Genomic DNA, 20,665 nt, shown 5'->3' with positions numbered 1-20,665 from the left:
CCCTCGATGGCTCTGGCCTATTGGTCTCTGGCCAACTAGTCTGATTGACCGCCATTTTTTCTATTAAAGCCCTCACTTCTAAGGCACAACGCCCCATCAGTGAGCTTCCTGCCGCTGCATTTAAGGGCATCCTCAGTTCAGGAGTTATTCATGAGTAGAAAATTTGAAGTTCCATGAAGTCCGGAATCTCATGATGCGGGCAGTTGCAGAGCAATTGTTTGTAGTGGCTCCAGGCTTTAGGAAGGGTCTCGTCACTCGCCATCTTGAAACTCAGAATCTCATTCCTCTGACGAACGGTTTTTGACGAACGGTTTTTGAAACTCAGAATCTCATTCCTGCTTCCTTAAAAGTGGCAGGAATGGGATAGAGGTTATCGAACCATTTCCTAGCTTCTCCTGTTAGAGAAAAGGGAAACAATATTAACTTCACAGCGTCCTCTGTGATGCCGTGTGATTTGGAGGTGGCAGCGATCCTATTGAAGTCCTGAAGATGCTCATTTGGGCTTTCATTGAGCAGCCCATGAAATTGGCTCTGGCGCGCCAGGCTGACGAGCGCTGGTTTCACCTCGTAATGGCCAGAGCCTCTGGGCGCATAACTTGTAATGAGCGTACTATCCAGGGGGACTGATAGTGAACGTCCATGGGGACTTCAGCAAGCGGACGATCAATAGCCCTTTGTCCCTCAGGCCTTTGGTTCGGCTCAGCCGTAGGTGGTGGATGAGTGATGACGGCGGGTATCGCAGTGGTGTTGGCAGCTTGAGCCGCTTGGGAAGCAATGAATGCTCCTTGGCAGCTTGGGCTTTCTCCAGCTGAGCGAGATGCGCTTGTAGTCCAGCCATCCCTTTTTGAATACTGCGGAGCGCTCTCATGAGCTATTCCTCAGTTGGCATCAACGTGTGGTGAACAACAATAGGGACTACAGTGGGGATATGGAGCGGTACCTCCTGCGATGATGCTGATGTGGCCGAATTTGAGGAAGTCGCAACGGCAGTCTGGAAAACTTAGACGACAATAGAGGGAGCGGTAGCATTTCCTTGGTTTGCCATGATTCTTTCTCTGGTTAACTCTCTAAACAGACGTCTCTGCGAGCGAGCAGAAAGAGTGGGACTCGTGGAACGCTGAAAACGCTTTGGACTCCTACATAAAGATAGCCACACCAAAATAAAAAGTTAAAGCCAATGTTAGTGAAAACACCAAACAAGATCACAGAATTTAAAAGTAAATTATGGCGCTTCAAAAAATATTAACAGGAATAATTTTCAAGAGTTTAAAATTCCCCGGCAACGGCGCCAAATTATGATATCTTAAATTTGAAGATGCAGTTATGTATGTGTGATGTATATATTCACAGGGAATTTTCACTGGAAGGTTGAGATGTAGTGGATTATAAAAAGCGATCAGATTTAGTAAAAATTTGTGGTTGTAGACCCTAAGTAGTTATCATAATTATTTATACTCTTTAACTGGTGAGTTTTCAGGTCGAACACAGGGATTTTAAGTCATGAATGTAAATCAAGTACAAATCTTATGAAAGTGGCGGAAAATGCAGTAAAGGGACCCGCTTTGCAGCGGATAAAAATCTTAATCTACAAAAAACTGTAAAGAAAAATGGTAAGGTGAGCGGTGGCAGTGGAGCGTTTGCAAGCGGGGGTGCCAGTGATGGTCGAGCGAGCGGGACATGAGCGGATGGCACAATTTATATATACATATATATAGATTGAGCGGTAGGGAGTGAAGGAGAGGTGTTGTGTCTAAATTGTGCGTTACTTAATGGCTAGGTTTTCATGGATGAGATGAGCGAGCGGTGCTGGTATTTAAGTGGACATATATGTATAATAAGAAAGCGAGAAGAAGAGATGTTGTAACTATATAAACTAGATTATAGAGAATTCTTCTCACTGGTATTTGACCTTAAGGGATTTACAACAAGACTTTAATGATACCCAGAATTAGAACATTATAAGAAAGAAATCCTATTGTCACTAGGAGTTTCTGTGACCCAATAGACCACCACCTATGCCCTATTAATTATCCCAAATTCTGTCTCATTAGTGGCTTTACCCTTCTGCTACCTCTCCTTAATCAAAATTGAATTTAAACCAGTAGTTAAGCAGGTCGACAAGGCTCCCACGTACTTAACTACATTGAACCACCTGTGACAAAAGACAAGGCTTGGATAGTCAATTTCTCTGTGCTCTAAACCAGTGAAGTGAAATTCTTTACAATTAGGGTTTATATAAATGTGAAAAAGTGTGAAAGAAGTGGAAATGAAGAATTGAATGATATTTCATTACTTTACAATTAGGGTTTTTTTACCATTTCTGCATCGACTAGCGTTGCTCCCAAGCTGGAATACTGGGCAGACATTCGACTCAACCGCCCAGCATACTCATCCAATGTTTCTTCTTCTTTCATTCGCATCGCATCAAAATTACTCTTGAGTGTCTACAAACATGCTGTCTTAACGCGGGATGCCCCAACAAATCTGATTGCGAGGCAATCCCACACTTCCTTTGCTGTTTTTTTCTGTGCAACCTGCAAAAGAAGGTCCTCCGGAAGTGCTTGGAATAGATACCCCTTTGCTGGCTTGTCTTTCTTTTCATCCACTATGTCTCCTTCTTTTGGTTTTATCGCCTCCCAAACACCTTGAGCCTCCATGAGAGCCTCCACCTTGATTGCCCAGGTGGTGTAATTCGTCATCGTCAACTGCGGGTAGACAAACGACATACTGCCAGCTTCTTTTCCCGCTGCACCTTGCATAACGATTGAAATCGGTTTGAATCGAGGGAATTTAGGCATAAACCAACCTGCTCTGATACCAAATGAAGATATTGATGTTGGAAAGTAAAATCAGAGAGTGGTAGAAAAATCTTGTAAAGACACAAGGCTGTGGGAAGGAGAAATTGTATATCTATTCTTTTTTCTCGTCCAATATAACAAACTTACACCATATTTAAAAAAAATAAAAGTAAATACATTTTAATGGCTACAAATGCATATAAACATGCATACCATAATAGCTATATTGAACACACTAAATGCAGAATTAAAAATAAAATCAAGATAGTGATTATGGGGTCAATCAGTAACTTCCATGGAGGAATTAATTGAACAGTTCCAACAACAAATAATTGTATTGCAAAACATTAAAGTGCATTATAGTTTCTGCATTACTACTAGTACACAACTGCTGCTAACAGCAACTAGGCTGCACTGTTGCTACTACACCGCTGCTATTATTACAAAGACAAGGCAAGGTAAGGTAACACAAGACGACATGAGACGAACCATTGAACGCATACCAACTACTTAAAACAAGACTTTCGGTATGCTAAGCACCATAACACCAACAATGACAAGCTTGATGTACCTCAATGTAGCTCGCAAGGCTTTTACTCACGGCGTAGTTCTTCCACAGTCAACTTAATTGAAACGCTTCATCTGCGACCTCCTTTGTTTCTTCGAGTTGCTCCTCATCAAACACAATGGATTAAACCTTTAAGTTGTTGACTTCATCCCCATCGTTGCTCCACTCCACAATGCGAGTGCTCACAAGATCAAACCAACAGAAGAAATCACAAGCTTCAACACAACAATTTCAAAATAATTTTTCATGTATTTTCTTTGTTGTAGCGACAACATGGATTTATGAAACAGCCCCACACTTGCCTCGTGAAAATCGTTACCGTAGGTTAGGATCTCTTCGCCCTGTGAAATTCGATTTTGAGACGCTAAATGACATCTATGACCATATTTAAGAGTAAATATTAAAATAATTGCAAAAAGACATAAACACATAAGATTATTTTCTTTCAAAGAGACATCTTATCCTATATGCAGGTGTTATAAATAAATTAACGAAACAAATAAATTTTTTTTTTTAATTTTAAAATAATTATATATTTATTGTCATATATAGAAAATTTTAATATTATAGGTATTTGTTATCGCCCAAAAATATCAATTTAGAGGCCGAAATATACCGAGATGTTGAAAACCCAAAATGAAGATGGTGAAGCCCAATCTAACTATTCAGTCCAAAAATATACATATCCATTTAGAATCATTGAAACATGCAATTTGGATCATTGTTCAAATAGTTAAAATTATGCATAGTGAATAGAGGCATGCAAAACAAAAAGGAGGGGGAGAAAGATACATAGACTGCTATAGATTTAATAGGATTCATCCAGTTCCCGTCCCTGCAATTTATTTTTGCTTTATTTTTGTTTTTGTTTTGAATTTCATTTGATACATTCTCGAATCTTTACTTTCATCCAATATATTACAAATATTTTTTGGTTCCTTGCCTTTAATTCAATTTTCAATTACCAATTTCTGTACACTCTATCTCAATTCCCAAGGCTTCCAACTCATTTCGATCATGTTTTCAATACGCCCATATGGAGTGGGCGAAGAAATTTCCAAGAACAATTACAAATTTCTCCCTACCCACAATATTTTGACAAAAAAATATAAAAAAAAACATAATAACTTAAAATATAAATGAGTATCAAATATGATAATTTCTATAAAAAAATATATTTTTAAAATGGCAATATGAAACAAAATATACAAATAACACATATTTTTATTATTATTAAACAACATGAAAAACATACACATTTTTATTATTATTAAACACCACGAAAAACATATTATTCTTACAATAAAGATAAAATAACATTTCATTCATTATTACTTCTAACAATCATGCATCAAATTATTTCGAACATCACTCTCACACAATTACCAACCATCTTCACAGTCCCCCGCCATTATCGTTGTTGTTGCTGCCGAGTGGCAATGGGCATTCCACTAGTCATATTCTTCACCCAGGATTCCATGTCACTCCCAAAGGTGGTCACAGCTCCTCTCAACCAATTGAGTTGCTCATAACTGAGCCCCTCCATACTTGATGGTATCATATTCTCCCTCGTCTTCATCAATTGTTCGCCCCGTGCTTTCTCTACAGCTATCTCTGCTTCTAGTCGAGCCAAATGGTTGAGCTCGTATTGCCGAATCCAAGCCAAATCTCGACCCTCTCTCCACTGATCACCTCCACTTATATTCTCTGGGGTAAGGAATTTGCTGGAAATAGAATCAATACTTGGATGTCCGAAGGAATGGGCTTTTTCACCAGGAGAAAACACTACCACGCCAGCCTCTGCACCCGTCAAAGTGCATAGCTCACTTGCTTTCTTAACAACTCCAGACTTGCGCTTTGAGAAAGCGACTAGAAGGTTGCTCTCCTTCTCTATCTTTTGCATAGGGATCTTGCGACGGCCAAGCTTTCGACGGGATGAAGATTTAGCTTGATCTCGAGGAGTGCTCATAATGTCGAAAATGAACAGGAAGGTAGGTTTGTAACAACTTAGAAAATATGTTAGAAAACAAAAGAAATATGTTTAGTAAAATTGTGTGTATATTTTCATCTATGGATATCCTAATATTTATACTAGTTTAAACATTTCTGATTACTTTACTTTTTAAGGAAAAGCATATTGATGTTATAATTCCAGATTTTATTTATGTAAAATTTATTTCTTGGTTACTTTTGTAATTAGGAAAAGTGAATTGATGTCCCAATTCCACTTTTTATTCATGCAAAATTTGTTTCTTGATTAATATTTTGTTTGTAGGAAAAGTGAATTGATGTCCTAATTCCACTTTTTATTCATGCAAAATTTATTTCCTGATTACTATTTTGTTTGTAGGAAAAGTGAATTGATATTCCAATTCCACTTTTTATTTATGCAAGATTTATCATGTAAGTAACCAATGTTATTAGACATATAGTTAATAAATTTTGGATACTACTCTTTTCCTAATATTTGACATAAGATCTCATGGAGTTAGTAATAAGTGATATAGTGTGATAGTGTGTGGTATCTTTTCCTAGTTTCCTTTTGTAGAAAAATTAAATCTACCATTCATTTCCCTTAGAAAAGCAATAAGTAACATCCGGTTTAATCTTCATAAATCAAACAAAATCTAAAACTTATTGTAGTTATTGTGTTTCCTTTTTTTTTTTTTTTTTCCAAGTATTAGAAGTCATAGTAGTAGAATATATATATATATATACACATATATAATTGCATGTGTATATGGGATATTGCAAAAATTTATGTGAAAATTAACTAGTGCTAGATATATATGGTGTTAAATAGATACTAAAAGATATGCAGTATACATCAACAAAAAAAAGGTACATCTATGTATATATATATTTCTGATTTTAGTCCGAACAACTTTTTAACCTTGAAAATTTTAAAATAAATTACATAAAAATTAGAAATCACCGGTAAATTAGAAAGACTTCTATGAAAATTATAAATTATAAAAAAACTAATATAAAATTAGAGGCTACAAGTCCCGAAAAAGAAAATTTTCAACATAAAACTTACACTATACTTGAAACAATCTGACTCAAGCTGAGATGACCTAAATGATGCATCTATCTATCTATCTATCCGGTATTTATTTACTTAGTAATGAGTTTGAACGAGTTGTGTGATGTCATATATATATAGAGAGAGGCAGTTGAGAAGCTTCTTTACATTCTCGTACTTTATTAATATATATATGTGGTAGTAGTAATTAACGTATGTAAGGATTTCTTATCTTGTCATATGTTTGTGTATAAACTGATGATAACTCACTTCTCCATTGCACTCAAGGCTGTTTTGATTGTGATATTTATATGCTGTTTTGTCGGGGGCGGCACGCAAAATTTGGAGCGTCTGGTTCGAATCTATGACTTCGTGGTCACGAGTCTATACTGAGGCCATATCCCTTACAAAATTAGTTCATCTTTTTGTTGATTTATGGTATAATGGATATAGTAGCTGTTGGTTAGATAAATCGATTTTTGGCCTAAAATTTCTTTGCGGGAAGGATAATCCATAACCCCAAGTGCTTTGGGAATGCTATTTAATTGTCATATTTTCGTTTAAACAGCCTTAGTTAATCATGTCTTTCATTAATATACGATGTTTATAAGGTTTTTCCTCTTAATGAAATCGAATCGGATCCAGAGACCATATCTTCATCCATAGGATCCCAAGTATTAGGGTTGATCGAAACTTAACGAACTATGAGGATCAGCTGCTCCAACTAACTTCCTTAATTAAATATCGTATTTGGGTTAATTAAATACCAACTACTTAAAACAAGACTTTCGGTATGCTAAGCACCATAACACCAACCATGACAAGCTTGATGTACCTTAATGTAGCTCGCAAGGCTTTATTCATGGCGTAGTTCTTCCACAGTCAACTTCAATTGGTACGCTACATCCGCGTCACCTTTGTTTCTTTGAGTTGCTCCCCATCAAACGCAGAGGAGTAAACCTTCAAGTCATTCACTTCATCCCCATCGTTGCTCCACTCCCCAACACGAGTGCTCACCAGATCATGCCAACAAAAGAAATCACAGGCTACAACACGGCAATTGCAAAATAATTTTTCTTGTGTTTCCTTTGTTGGAGCGACTATACGGATTTCCGCAACAGCCTCACACTTGATCGTAGATATCGTTACCGTAGGTCAAGATCTCACTGCCCCGTGAAATTCATTTTCGAGCAACTTAATGACATCTATGACCATATTTAAGAGTGTTATAAGAAAACGAGAAAGAAAACAAATAAAGAACACATAAATTTTACGTGGTTTGGTGACGGTGTGTCAACCTACGTCCACGGGTAGGAAACGGAGAGATTTTATTATACTGATTCAGAGATTTACAATTATGTCATCCGACTAAGAACCATAGCTGTCTATTTATAAGCACCCCAAAACACCCTAAACCCTAAGCCTATTTGTTATTAATTAGGATAAGCCCAAAAGGAACCCTGCCAATTGAAACAACTATTTCGCTTTGGTTTCGAGTCGGGTAGACCGCTAAATCCAAGTCACGTTTCAATAATCTCCACCTTGACTTGGAGTTTCTCCAACCGCCAAAGGTTCGTCAGTATCTCTCAGTCGTCTCCTTCCTGCCAGATGCCCCGAGAGGGTTTTACCTCCTACGAATATTCACCAAGTTCAAGCAATGCTCAAAATTCTCCGTCGGTAGCGCCTTTGTCATCATATCAGCTGGATTGTGTTATGTAGCTATTTTCTAAATAGAAAACTTATCTTCCTCCAGAACATCACGGATAAAATTCAACATTACATCAATATGTTCGGTTCTCTCATGATACATTGGATTTTTAGCCAAACTCAAAGCACTTTGACTATCACAGAATAACACCGGTTTCTCCACCTTCAAACCCAAACTCTGCACCAGACTATGTAAGCAGATACCCTCCTTAATACCTTCAGTCATTGACATGTATTCCGCCTCAGTCGTCGACAATGCAACCGTAGGTTGTAAAGTAGACTTCCAATTGACTGCACATCCAAACAGAGTGAAAATAAAACAAGTCAGTGATCTTCGTTTCATCAAGTCACCCCCGTAATCAGAGTCTGCATAGCCAACAAGACCATCACCATGGCCTTTATCATCATATACCAGACAAATATCAGACGCTCCTTTCAAATATTGCAAGATCCACTTTACAGCTCCTAGTGAGCTTTACCCGGATTAGCCATAAACTTGCTCACCACACTAACCGTATAAGCAAGATCCGGTCTCGTACATACCATCGCATACATAAGACTTCCAACTGCACTTGAATATGGAACCGTCTTCATGTAACTAACCTCTTCATCTGTAGCCGGTATAGTGCTTCGATCAAGTTTAAAGTGTGCCGCCAAAGGGGTACTTACCGGTTTGGACTGATCAACAGAGAATGCCTGCAAAACTTTCTTAATATACTTTTCTTGAGAAACCCATAGCCGTCATGCTTCTCTATCACGCCAGATCTCCATACCAAGTATTTTCTTTACCGCACCCAAATCCTTCATCTCAAACTCACCCTTTAGTAGAGCCTTCAAGTCATTAATTACAACTATGTTTTTAGCTGCAATTAACATATCATCCACATACAACAGCAGATACACAAAGGAATCAGTAGAAACTTTCTTCGAGTAAACACAGTTATCAAACTGATTACGAATATAACCATTAGACACCATGAATGAGTCAAATCTCTTGTACCATTGCCTCGGAGACTGCTTCAAACCATACAAAGATTTATTTAACAAGCATACCTGGTCCCCTTTAGAACTGTAGAACCCCTCCGATTGAGATATGTAAATCTGTTCTTCTAGATTACCATGAAGAAATGCTGTTTTTACATCAAGCTGCTCCAGCTCCAGATCAAAAGCACCCACCATTGCCAGAAGAACCCGAATGGTTTTGTGTTTCACCACAGGAGAAAAGACTTCATGGTAATTGATTCCTTCCTTCTGTGAAAACCCTTTTGCCACCAGTCTCGCCTTGAACCTAGCAGGTTCAACACCAGGAATTCCCTTCTTTTTTTTAAAGACCCACTTGCATCCCACTGGCTTCACCCCTTTTGGTAGTGCAACAAGATCTCAAGTCTTGTTCTTTTCAAGAGACTACATCTCTTCATTCATTGCCATAATCCAGGTTTCTGCATCTTTACTCGCCACAGCTTCATTATATATCTTTGGCTCATCAGAGCCAAGATCATCACCAACCGCCAGTGCATAAACCACAGAATTCATGTCACATGTATTGACACATCCTGCAAACCTAGCTGGTTTCTGAATATTTCTCTTTCCCTTTCTTGCTGCTATGGAATCTTTAACCCCAGTACCAGCGTCATCAGTTTCCCCCTCAATTGGTTTCCCTTGAGGTTTTGACTGATTTGGTTGGTCGGATTGATCAATAGTATTATCCTGTTGCTCTTCCTCTAACACAACTCTGTCAAGAGTCTCAAACTCCACCCTCTGGTTAGCACTAGAATATTTTGTACCTACAATACTTTCACAACCTCTACTCTGATCAAGCATAGCAAATTCATCAAAGGTTGCATCTCTGCTAATAAGATTACCAGGATTTTTACCTTCTGTACACTACAGTCAATAACCTTTTACTCATGTTGCATACCCTAGAAATATGCATTTTACCGCCCTCGGCTCCAGCTTACCATCATTCACATGAGCGTATGCAGGGCATCCAAATATTCTTAGATTAGAGTAATAAGAGGGTTTACCGGACCATACCTCTTGAGGAGTCTTTAAGTCAATTGCAGTTGATAGAGATCTATTAACCAGATAGCTAGCAGTGTTTACTGCTTCAGCCCATAATTGCTTAGATAAGCTAGCAAATATGCGCATACACCTAGCACGTGCCATAAGGGTTTGGTTCATTCGCTCTGTAACTCCATTTTGCTGTGGTGTGTGTCGTACAGTGCGGTGCCTCACTATACCTTCTTTCTTGCAGAAATCATCAAATAGAGCGTAGCAGAACTCCAACCCATTATCAGTTCTTAGAGTCTTGACCTGTTTACCCGTCCGTTTTTCAACCATGGTCTTCCATTCCTTGAACTTCCCAAACACCTCATCTTTAGTCTTCAGAAAGTACAACCAGACTTTTCTCGAATAATCATCAATGAAAGTGACAAAGTAAGAACACCCGCCCTGCGATTTCACCGGAGAGGGACCCCATAGATCTGAATGAACATACTCCAGAATTTCTTTTGAAGTGTGATGACCGGTACTAAACCTCACCCTGCGTTGCTTCCTTTTTACACAAGCCTCACATAATTGAATTTTACCTATCACATCCCCACCAAATAAACCCTGCTTGCTCAATATAGACAACCCTAGCTCACTCATGTGACCTAATCGACGGTGCCATAAATTTGTCCTGTCATCATGTTTATCCAAGGACTGGGATACCGCCGCCGTTCCCATCACTGAACTGCCCTGTAAAAAGTAAATTCCATGCTGCAGTTTTCCCTTCATCATTACCAGAGCACCTTTCAGGACTTTCACCCACTCACCTTCACCATGATATTTTAAACCATTCTTGGCTAAGGTGCCAAGAGAAATCAAATTCTTTCTGAGTTCAGGAACATACCAACAGTCAAATTTCCTGACAGTACCGTCATGTAATTTTATCTGCACTATCCCGCTCCCTTTTATGGCTAGAACTCCATCATCACCTAACTTCACCGTTCCATTCCACTCCTTAAAAGAAGTGAGTAGATTACGAGAGAATGTCATAAGGTGAGAAGCACCGGTATCCATAATCCAGGAATCAGCAGTACTAGCACTACACGCTATCAGAACTTCACCAAAGTCCCCATCATCAGAACTGTCTTGTACCACAGCAGCACTGCTGCCATTGTTACTAGAATCAACTTTTGTATTTCCCTTCTTCTGTGGACAATCCCTTTTAACGTGCCATTTCTCCTTGCAAAGATAACACTTAACTTTGCTAGAGGATTTTGATTTTGAACGCGACCTCCCATTCCCGTTACCCCTCTCCTGTGGTCTTCCCCTACCTGCAAACATACCTGAACTAGAACCCACTTCCAGAGAAACCTTTCTTTCAATTCTTTGGACATAAGGGCATCTTTCACATCATTAATAGAAATTGTAGTTCTACCATATAGCATAGTATCTACAAAATTCTCATATGACCCAGGTAGTGAACACAATAAAATTAGGGCTTGATCTTCATCATCTACTTTAACCTCAACTCCTTGAAGATCAAGAATGATACGGTTAAAGGTATCAAGATGATCTTTTACCTGAGTACTTTCGGACATCTGGAGGGTGTAAAGACGTTGCTTCTGATATAGCCTGTTCGTGAGAGAGTTTTTTTGGTACTTCTCACACAGTTTATTCCATAACCCAAAAGCCGTTGTCTGGTCTACAACCTCCCGTAACGCCTCATCAGTAAGTGACAACAAGATCGCGGAATGAGCCCTTGCCAAAATCTCCTTATTTACCTCATCCTTCGTGTCTTTAGGAAACTTGTCTTCTCCCTCCAACGCAGCCGCACATCCTTGTTGAACCAGAAGTGCCCTCATCTTGACCTTCCAGAGCGTGAAGTCATTCGACCCATTAAACTTCTCCAGATCAAACTTATACAAGGACATCTTCAATCAATGAGATATGGCTCTGATACCACTTGTTATAAGAAAACGAGAAAGAAAACAAATAAAGAACACATAAATTTTATGTGGTTTGGTGACGGTGTGTCAACCTACGTCCACGGGCAAGAACCGGAGAGATTTTATTATACTGATTAAGAGATTTACAACTATGTCATCCGACTAAGAACCATAGTTGTCTATTTATAAGCACCCCAAAACACCCTAAACCCTAAGCCTATTTGTTATTAATTAGGATAAGCCCAAAAGGAACCCTGCCGATTGAAACAGCCATTTCGCTTTGGTTTCTAGTCGGGTAGACCGCTAAATCGAAGTCACGTTTCAACAAAGAGTATATATTAAAATAATTGCAAAAAGACACAGACACAAGATTATTTTCTTTCAAAGAGACATCTCATCCTATATGCAGTTGTTAACGAAACAAATAATTTTTTTTTTGAATTTTAAAATAATTCTATATTGATTTTTTTTTTCTATATAGAAAATTGTAATATTATAAGTAATTGTTATAGCCCAAAAATATCAATTTAGAGGCCGAAATATACCGAGATGTCGGAAACTCAAAATGAAGATGGTGAAGTCCAATCTAACTATTAAGTCCAAAAATATGCATATCCATTTAGAATCATTGAAACATGCAATTTGGATCATTGTTCAAATAGTTAAATTATACACAGTGAATAAAGGCATGCATGATGAAAACTGAAGTTAGGAAAGAGAAAGAGAAGGAATAAAAAATACATATTTAAAAACAAAAGGAAGGGGGAGAAAGATACACAGACAGCTATAGATTTAGAAGGATTCATCCAGTTTCCCATCCCTGCAATTTACTTTTGCTTTAATTTCCGTTTTTGTCTTGAATTTCATTTGATACATTCTCGAATCTTTACTTTCATCCAATATATTGCAAATGTTTTTCGGTTCCTTTCCTTTAATTCAATTTTCAATTACCAATTTCTGTACATTCGATCTTAATTCCCAACCCTTCCAACCTATTTAGATCATGTTTTTAATAGGTCCATACGGAGTGGGCCATGAAATTTGAGAGAACAATTATAAATTTCACCCTATACACAATATGTTGACCAAAAAAATAAAAACAAACATAATAACTTAAAATATAAATAAGTATAAAATATTATAATTTCTATAAAAATATATTATAAATGGAACTATGAAACAAAATATTTAAATTGACACACACATATTTATTATTATTAAACAACACGAAAAATTATATTATTCTTACAATAAAGATGAAATAACATTTAATTCATTATTACTTCGAACAATCATGCATCAAATTATTTCGAACATCACTCTCACACAATTACCAACCATCTTCATAGTCCCCCGCCATTGTCGTTGTTGTTGCTGCCACTTCCACTCGGCCTCAAGCTTTGATCATATGGCATCATTGAGCTTGACCCTACTCCATGCGGATGATCCATACCAACATTGGGTGCCGGCCGAGTGGCAATGGGCATTCCACTAGTCATATTCTTCACCCAGGATTTCATGTCACTCCCAAAGGTGGTCACAGCTCCTCTCAACCAATTGAGTTGCTCATAACTGAGCCCCTCCATACTTGATGGTATCATATTCTCCCTCATCTTCAGCAATTGTTCGCCCTGTGCTTTCTCTGCAGCTATCTCTGCTTCTAGTCGAGCCAAATGGTTGAGCTCGTATTGCCGAATCCAAGCCAAATCTCGACCCTCTCTCCACTGATCACCTCCACTTATATTCTCTGGGGTAAGGAATTTGCTGGAAATAGAATCAATACTTGGATGTCCGAAGGAATGGGCTTTTTCATCAGGAGAAAACACTACCACGCCAGCCTCTGCACCCGTCAAAGTGCATAGCTCACTTGCTTTCTTAACAACTCCAGACTTGCGCTTTGAGAAAGTGACTAGAATGTTGCTCTCCTTCTCTATCTTTTGCATAGGGATCTTGCGACGGCCAAGCTTTCGACGGGATGAAGATTCAGCTTGATCTTGAGGAGTGCTCATAATGTCGAAAATGAACAGGAAGGTAGGTTTGTAAGAGCTTAGAAAATATGTTAGAAAACAAAAGAAATATGTTTAGTAAAATTGTGTGTATATTTTCATCTATGGATATCCTAATATTTATACTAGTTTAAACTTTTCTGATAACTTTACTTTTGAAGGAAAAGCATATTGATGTCATAATTCCAGTTTTTATTTATGTAAAATTTATTTCTTGATTACTTTTGTAATTAGGAAAAGTGAATTGATGTCCTAATTCCACTTTTTATTCAAGCAAAATTTGTTTCTTGATTACTATTTTGTTTGTAGGAAAAGTGAATTGATATCGTAATTCCACTTTTTATTTATGCAAGATTTATCATGTAAGTAACCAATCTTATTAGACATATAGTTAATAAATTTTGGATACTACTCTTTTCCTAATATTTGACATAAGATCTCATGGAGTTAGTAATAAGTGATATGGTGTGATAGTGTGTGGTATCTTTTCCTAGTTTCCTTTTGTAGAAAAATTAAATCTACCATTCATTTCCCTTAGAAAAGCAATAAGTAACATCCGGTTTAATCTTCATAAATCAAACAAAATCTAAAACTTATTGTAGTTATTGCGTTTCTTTTTTTTTTTTTTTTTTTTTCAAGTATTAGAAGTCATAGTAGTAGAATATATATATATATATATATATACACACCTATACAATTGCATGTGGGATTTCGCAAAAATTTATGTGAAAATTAACTAGTGCTAGATATATATGGTGTTTAAATAGATACTAAAAGATATGCAGTATACATCAACAAAAAAAAAGGTACATCTATGTATATATATATATTTCTAATTTTAGTCTGTACAACTTTTTAACCTTGAAAATTTTAAAATAAATTACACAAAAATTAGAAATCACCTGTAAATTAAAAAGACTTCTAAAATAATTATAAATTATAAAAAAACTAATATAAAATTAGAGGCTACAAGTCCGAAAAAGAAAATTTTCAACATAAAACTTACTCTATACATATGCATATATATGAAATATAAATCTCTTTTAATAAATGTGATAAGGAAAATAGATCATCGTAACTGTAATTTTTCAATAATTTCCAATTAAAAAAATAAACATATAAAAATATAAAAAGTATTTTTTGAGATATATTTAAAATATTGAAAGCATGCATGCAAAAATAGAAAATATGAAATGAGACATATGCATATATATAAAATATAGATCATTTTTATTCAATCATAACCCAAATGAATAACACTTTGATTGTTCCAAATTATTACGTACCGCTTTTGGTTGAAGTCAAGCTTTTCCCTAAATTTCTTCATCCACAATAACTATATAGAACCTTGAGTTGTTTTGATATACTATACTACTATCACTACAAAAAAAAAAAATATATTTGTAACAGAATTCCGTCCCTAAAATTCAGGTAGCTAACGTAATTCCATTCCTAATTCCGTCTCTAATGTCATTAGTAACGGAAAAAGTAAATTTAGAGACAAAAAAAGTTTTGTTACAAAAATGATTTTTTCTTGTAGTGTATTATTGACATCCACTACAAAAAAAAAAAAGGTAAAATTTACCTACAAAAAAATTTCGTAGCAAAAGGTAATAATTCATAGCGAAAATATTTTTGCGACGAAATGTTTCGTGCCTATACCACGTTAGTAAATGTCTTTGGCGAAAAATATGACTTCCATAAGAAAAAATAAGTTTTTTGCAATGAAAGTTAAGAAACGAGATATAGCTTCGAAAATATGATTTCATAGCAAAAAGGTTTTAGCGACGAAATTAATTTTGTAGTACATAATTTATTTTTAGCGATCAAATTAATTTTTGTAGCTAAATGACACATTTTAACTATAAAAAATATTTCATAGTAAAAAATATTGTAGCTAATTAGATAATTTTTTGTAGTGATTGCACCATATTCTTGTTGCAAAAAAACATCACTTGAAAAAGATTAAAAGGTGTCCTAAGGTAGATTATGGAATAACCATGGATTGGAAGTAGGCAAAACACGATTGCGATTTCTAAGATCCTACTATCAATTTAGGGGACTTATTATTATGGGAAAATTGCAAAAAAATATTTCGTATATATGCCTAATTATCACTCTTATACTTTAATTATCACCCTACAAAAATATATCGTACAATTGTCACAATTTGTCTATTTCAATATATTGACTATGCGTGAGTTTCACAACCTGCCAAATCTACACACTAATTCCATTGAATGATACGTGACACAATGTTAGATAATATAAAATATGTATAGGATATTTTTAGAGAAATTGTGGCATTTAAATAATATTTTTAGTAAAATTGTGATGTGTACATGATATATTTTGATAGAGTGTCAATGAAGTGCAAGTCATTGCTATTGTAATAGAAGTTCACGCACGGTCAATGTACTGAAATAATAAAGTTCTAAAATGTGCAAGATATATTTTTCTACGGTGATAATTAAACGTACTAGATATTTTTTTTGCAATTTTTCTTCATTATTATTATTATTATTAGGGTAAGTTATATAATGCTCACCCGTGTTTTCATTTATTAGCACAATACCCTCAATTAATAAAATTATCTTAAATCACTTTGTATTTTAAAAAAGATGTATACGTTGTTTGACTCTAACTTTTAACACCATTAATAAACCTTCGACCAAGAGCGTTATACCCTCATTTGTCAAAAACCTTCTCACCAGCCCACTACACCCGCAGTCGAAAATTCTATCACAAATCCCTCATCCCGTGGCCGTCTACCAGAGTAGGACTCCACCTCCGATTTCGTCCATCGAGTTTGAGTCGTACGTCTCATCCATCAATTTCCCTTTTAGCCGGAGTTTGCATTTCACCGATATGGAATGTAGTTCGATTTTAGGTTATTTTGCGAATATGATGTTTATTAATCAAATTTGCTTATGAAAATTGGTTTTCTTGTATAAATTTGGTTAGGGCTTTATTATTGTTATTATTATTAAAACATAAGGGGTATAGTGGACTTTACCTTCTTTATTATTATTATTATTATTATTATTATTATTATTATTATTATTATTATTATTATTATTATCGTTATTGTTGTTGTTGCTGTTGTTCTTGTTGTTGTTATAGTTATTGTTGTTATGTGTTCATGTTTGGCATTGGAAGAAACTCATAAGTTCATTCAAAATTGTCTTACAAGTCAAACTCTTTATTCTTGTTCGGCTATTTCTATTTCTATTCGTTCACCAAAAACAGTTGTATCAAAACAATAGGTTGCTCACGAATGACCAAACAATGCGATGCTAATGGACATGGTGGTCAGGGTCGAGGAGAAAAGGATCTTGGTTCAGGTGTCCCTACATACCGACGAGGATGCCTGCCTTTTGGAAACAAGATTTATGCAATTTTGAGAATGACAATTAATGTGAAAAGGTAAATAAAAGAGCTTCAACAATGTATAGAAAGTTTGGAGACCCAGACAGTCACAAAAGATGACTCTGAAAATCCCTTTTTCGGAACCATTTGCAAGGGAATGATCAAAGTTTTGGATCCAACACATTCTTCAATTTGTAGATTGAAATCCCAAAATTTGAGAATCAGTCTCAATTTGACGACTTGATTGATGGTGTGCATTTTGTGGAACATGTGCTCGATATGGAAAACCTCTTAAGGTGAAATGGTAAAAGTTCTTTACCTAAAGTTGAGAAATATATACCTGTGAGCGTGACAAATTTTTCTCATTATTACTATTATTATAAAATATGAAAAACATATATTATTATTCTTATAATAAAAGTAACATAACATTTCATTCATTATTATTTCTAACATTATGCATCACATTATTCTGAATATCAGTCTCACACAATTACCAACCACCTTAATAGTCCTTGCCATTGCCATTCATTGAGCTCGCCCACACGGCATACAGATGATCCATTCAAAAATTGAGTACCGGCGGAGGGGAAACAGACATTCCATCAGTCAAATTCTTCACACAGGATTCCCCATCATTCCCAAAGGCGATCACGGCTCCTTTCAGCCAATTGAGTTGCTCATAACTGAGCCCCTCCATATATGATGGCATCATATTTTTCCTCAATTTTCCAATTGTTTGCCCCGTGGTTTCTCTATAGCCATCTGTGCTTCCACTCCAGCCAAATGGTTGAGCTCATATTGCCGAATCCAAGCCATGTCTCAACCCTCTCTCCACTGATCTCCATTTTTATTCTCTGAGGTAAGGAACTTGTTGGAAACTGAATCGACACTTGGATGTCCAAAGGAAGGGGGCTTTTTCACGTGGAAAAAACACTACGACGCCAGCCTCTGCACCCGTCAAAGTGCACAGCTCGCTTGTTTTCTTACAAACTCCAGATCGGCGCTTCAAGAAAGTCACAAGAAGGTTGTTCTCCTTTTCTATCTTTTGCATAGGAATCTTGCGACAGAGAAGCTTTCGACGGGATGAAGATTCGGATTGATATCGATGGGCATGCATAAGGTTCACTGGGAACAATGGACGAAATGTAACGTCTCAATGTCCGAAATTATCATCGCTTCTCTACAATGTTAAATTTTCATTCAGGCTGGGGTGTCAGGTGCCTAGTTCTTCCCAGGGACATTAGTGAAAATGTTATGATGTATGTTTCGGACCAGTGGAACAGTTTGCAAGCATGTATTTTGTTAGTATGTAGCCAATCTATACTATGTGTACGGCTATATTTTTTGTCTGCGATCAGTGAAGTAGTGTAAGGGTAGTGTAATTTAAGCTGTTTTGTATCGTGACTAGTATATGGGCAGTATTGCAGAATCGAACCAGATTGTGCGTTTGTTTGGGATCGGATCAGATGGTTTGGCATCGGAGTCTTGGTAGATATGTGTTGCCTGTTGTCTTTGTATGGTGGAAATGATTGGCTACTATAATGAAATTTCAAAGTTTAATGTGCATTATCAACGGGTTATAAGAATACCTGGAGCAGTTCTACTTTGCTTATTATTACATTACATTGTTATCAAATAGACAAGTCATAGTTTGTCCTGCAAATATACAAACATCAATTTAGTTATAATTGCACTTAAACGACCTTTTGTATCTCACATAGTAAACAATCCTAACAGATTGACTCAATCATTGGCCGTACATCGAGTCGTACCTACACCAAAACTACAATAAAAAAATCAAAACACCTATGTTCCTGGTTTTTCAAAATATATATTGCACAGACCATTACCGGAATAAATAGGCAGTCTACACGGACCATCACAAATAATTGTATTACAAAACATTAAAGTGCATTACAGTTTCTGCAGTACTACTACTACACCACTGCTGCTAACAGCAACTAGGCTGCACTGTTGCTACTACGCCACTGCTATTATTAATCAGACAAGGCAAGGTAAGGTAACACAAGACGACAGGAGACGAACCATTGAACGCATACCAACTACTTAAAACAAGACTTTGGTATGCTAAGCACCATAACACCAACCATGACAAGCTTGATGTACCTCAATGTAGCTCGCAAGGCTTTTATTCACGGCGTAGTTCTTCCACAGTCAACTTCAATTGAGACGCTTCATCCGCAACCACCTTTCTTTCTTCGATGCTCCACATCAAACGCAGCGGTTTAAACCTTCAAGTTGTTCACTTCATTCCCATCATTGCTCCACTCCCCAACGCGAGTGATCACCAGATCAAGCCAACACAAGAAATCACTTATATGCAGTTGTTACGGATAAATGAAAGGAGCAAATAATATTTTTTTGAATTTTATAATAATTCTATATTGATTTTTTTATATATATAAAATTTTAATATTATAGGTATTTGCTACCGCCCAAAAAAATTAATTTAGAGGCCGAAATATACCGAGATGTCGGAAACCCAAAATGAAGATGGTGAAGTCCAATCCAACTATTCAGATCAAAAATATACATACCCATTTAGAATCATTGAAACATGCAATTTGGATCATGGTTCAAATAGTTAAAAATGTGCATATTCGATAGAGACATGCATGACAAAAACTGAAAGTTGGGAAAAACAGAAAGATACAGAGACGACTATAGATCAAGAAGGATTCATCATGTTCCAGTCCCTGCAATTTTTTTTTATTTTTTATTTTTTATATTTGTCTTTGCTTTATTTTATGTTTTTGTTTTGAATTTCATTAGATACATTCTCGCCATCTTTACTTTTCATCCAATGTATTGCAATAATTTTTCGGTTCCTTGCCTTTAATTCAATTTTCAATTTACCAATTTCTGTACATTCGACTTCAACCCATTTCGATCATGTTTTCAATAGGTCCATATGGAGTGGGCCTTGAAATTTGTGAGAACAATTATAAATTTCACCCTACACACAATATTTTGACCCAAAAAATAAAAAAAATAATATAATAACTTAAAATATAAATAAGTATAAAGTATTATAACTTCTATAAAAATATATTATAAATGGCACTATGAAACAAAATATTTAAATAGACACACACATTTTTATTATTATTAAACAACACGAAAAACATATTATTCTTACAATAAAGATAAAATAACATTTAATTCATTATTACTTCGAACAATCATGCATCAAATTATTTCGAACATCACTCTCACACAATTACCAACCATCT

General features: G+C 36.1%; 2 protein-coding genes across 2 annotated transcripts; both read right to left on the bottom strand.

Annotated features, from left to right (window-relative positions):
• Positions 1 to 4,777: 4,777 nt before the first annotated feature.
• Positions 4,778 to 5,335, bottom strand: LOC127244458 (agamous-like MADS-box protein AGL62). The gene has a single exon (XM_051265015.1). The coding sequence runs from the start codon at positions 5,333 to 5,335 to the stop codon at positions 4,778 to 4,780; it is 558 nt and encodes a 185-aa protein (XP_051120972.1).
• Positions 5,336 to 13,376: 8,041 nt separating this feature from the next.
• Positions 13,377 to 14,042, bottom strand: LOC127244457 (agamous-like MADS-box protein AGL29). Its single transcript, XM_051265013.1, has one exon. The coding sequence runs from the start codon at positions 14,040 to 14,042 to the stop codon at positions 13,377 to 13,379; it is 666 nt and encodes a 221-aa protein (XP_051120970.1).
• Positions 14,043 to 20,665: the final 6,623 nt, after the last annotated feature.

The sequence above is a fragment of the Andrographis paniculata genome, unplaced genomic scaffold (assembly GCF_009805555.1).
Source record: "Andrographis paniculata isolate CXL003 unplaced genomic scaffold, ASM980555v1 Contig9END, whole genome shotgun sequence".
In the NCBI taxonomy this organism is placed as follows: Eukaryota; Viridiplantae; Streptophyta; class Magnoliopsida; order Lamiales; family Acanthaceae; genus Andrographis; species Andrographis paniculata.
Note: the sequence above shows the minus strand (reverse complement) of the source record. Positions and strands in the feature narration are given on the sequence as shown.

Coding starts and splice junctions, on each gene's coding strand:
- LOC127244458 (XM_051265015.1), bottom strand. CDS start 5,335: ATGAGCACTCCTCGAGATCAAGCTAAATCTTCATCCCGTCGAAAGCTT.
- LOC127244457 (XM_051265013.1), bottom strand. CDS start 14,042: ATGAGCACTCCTCAAGATCAAGCTGAATCTTCATCCCGTCGAAAGCTT.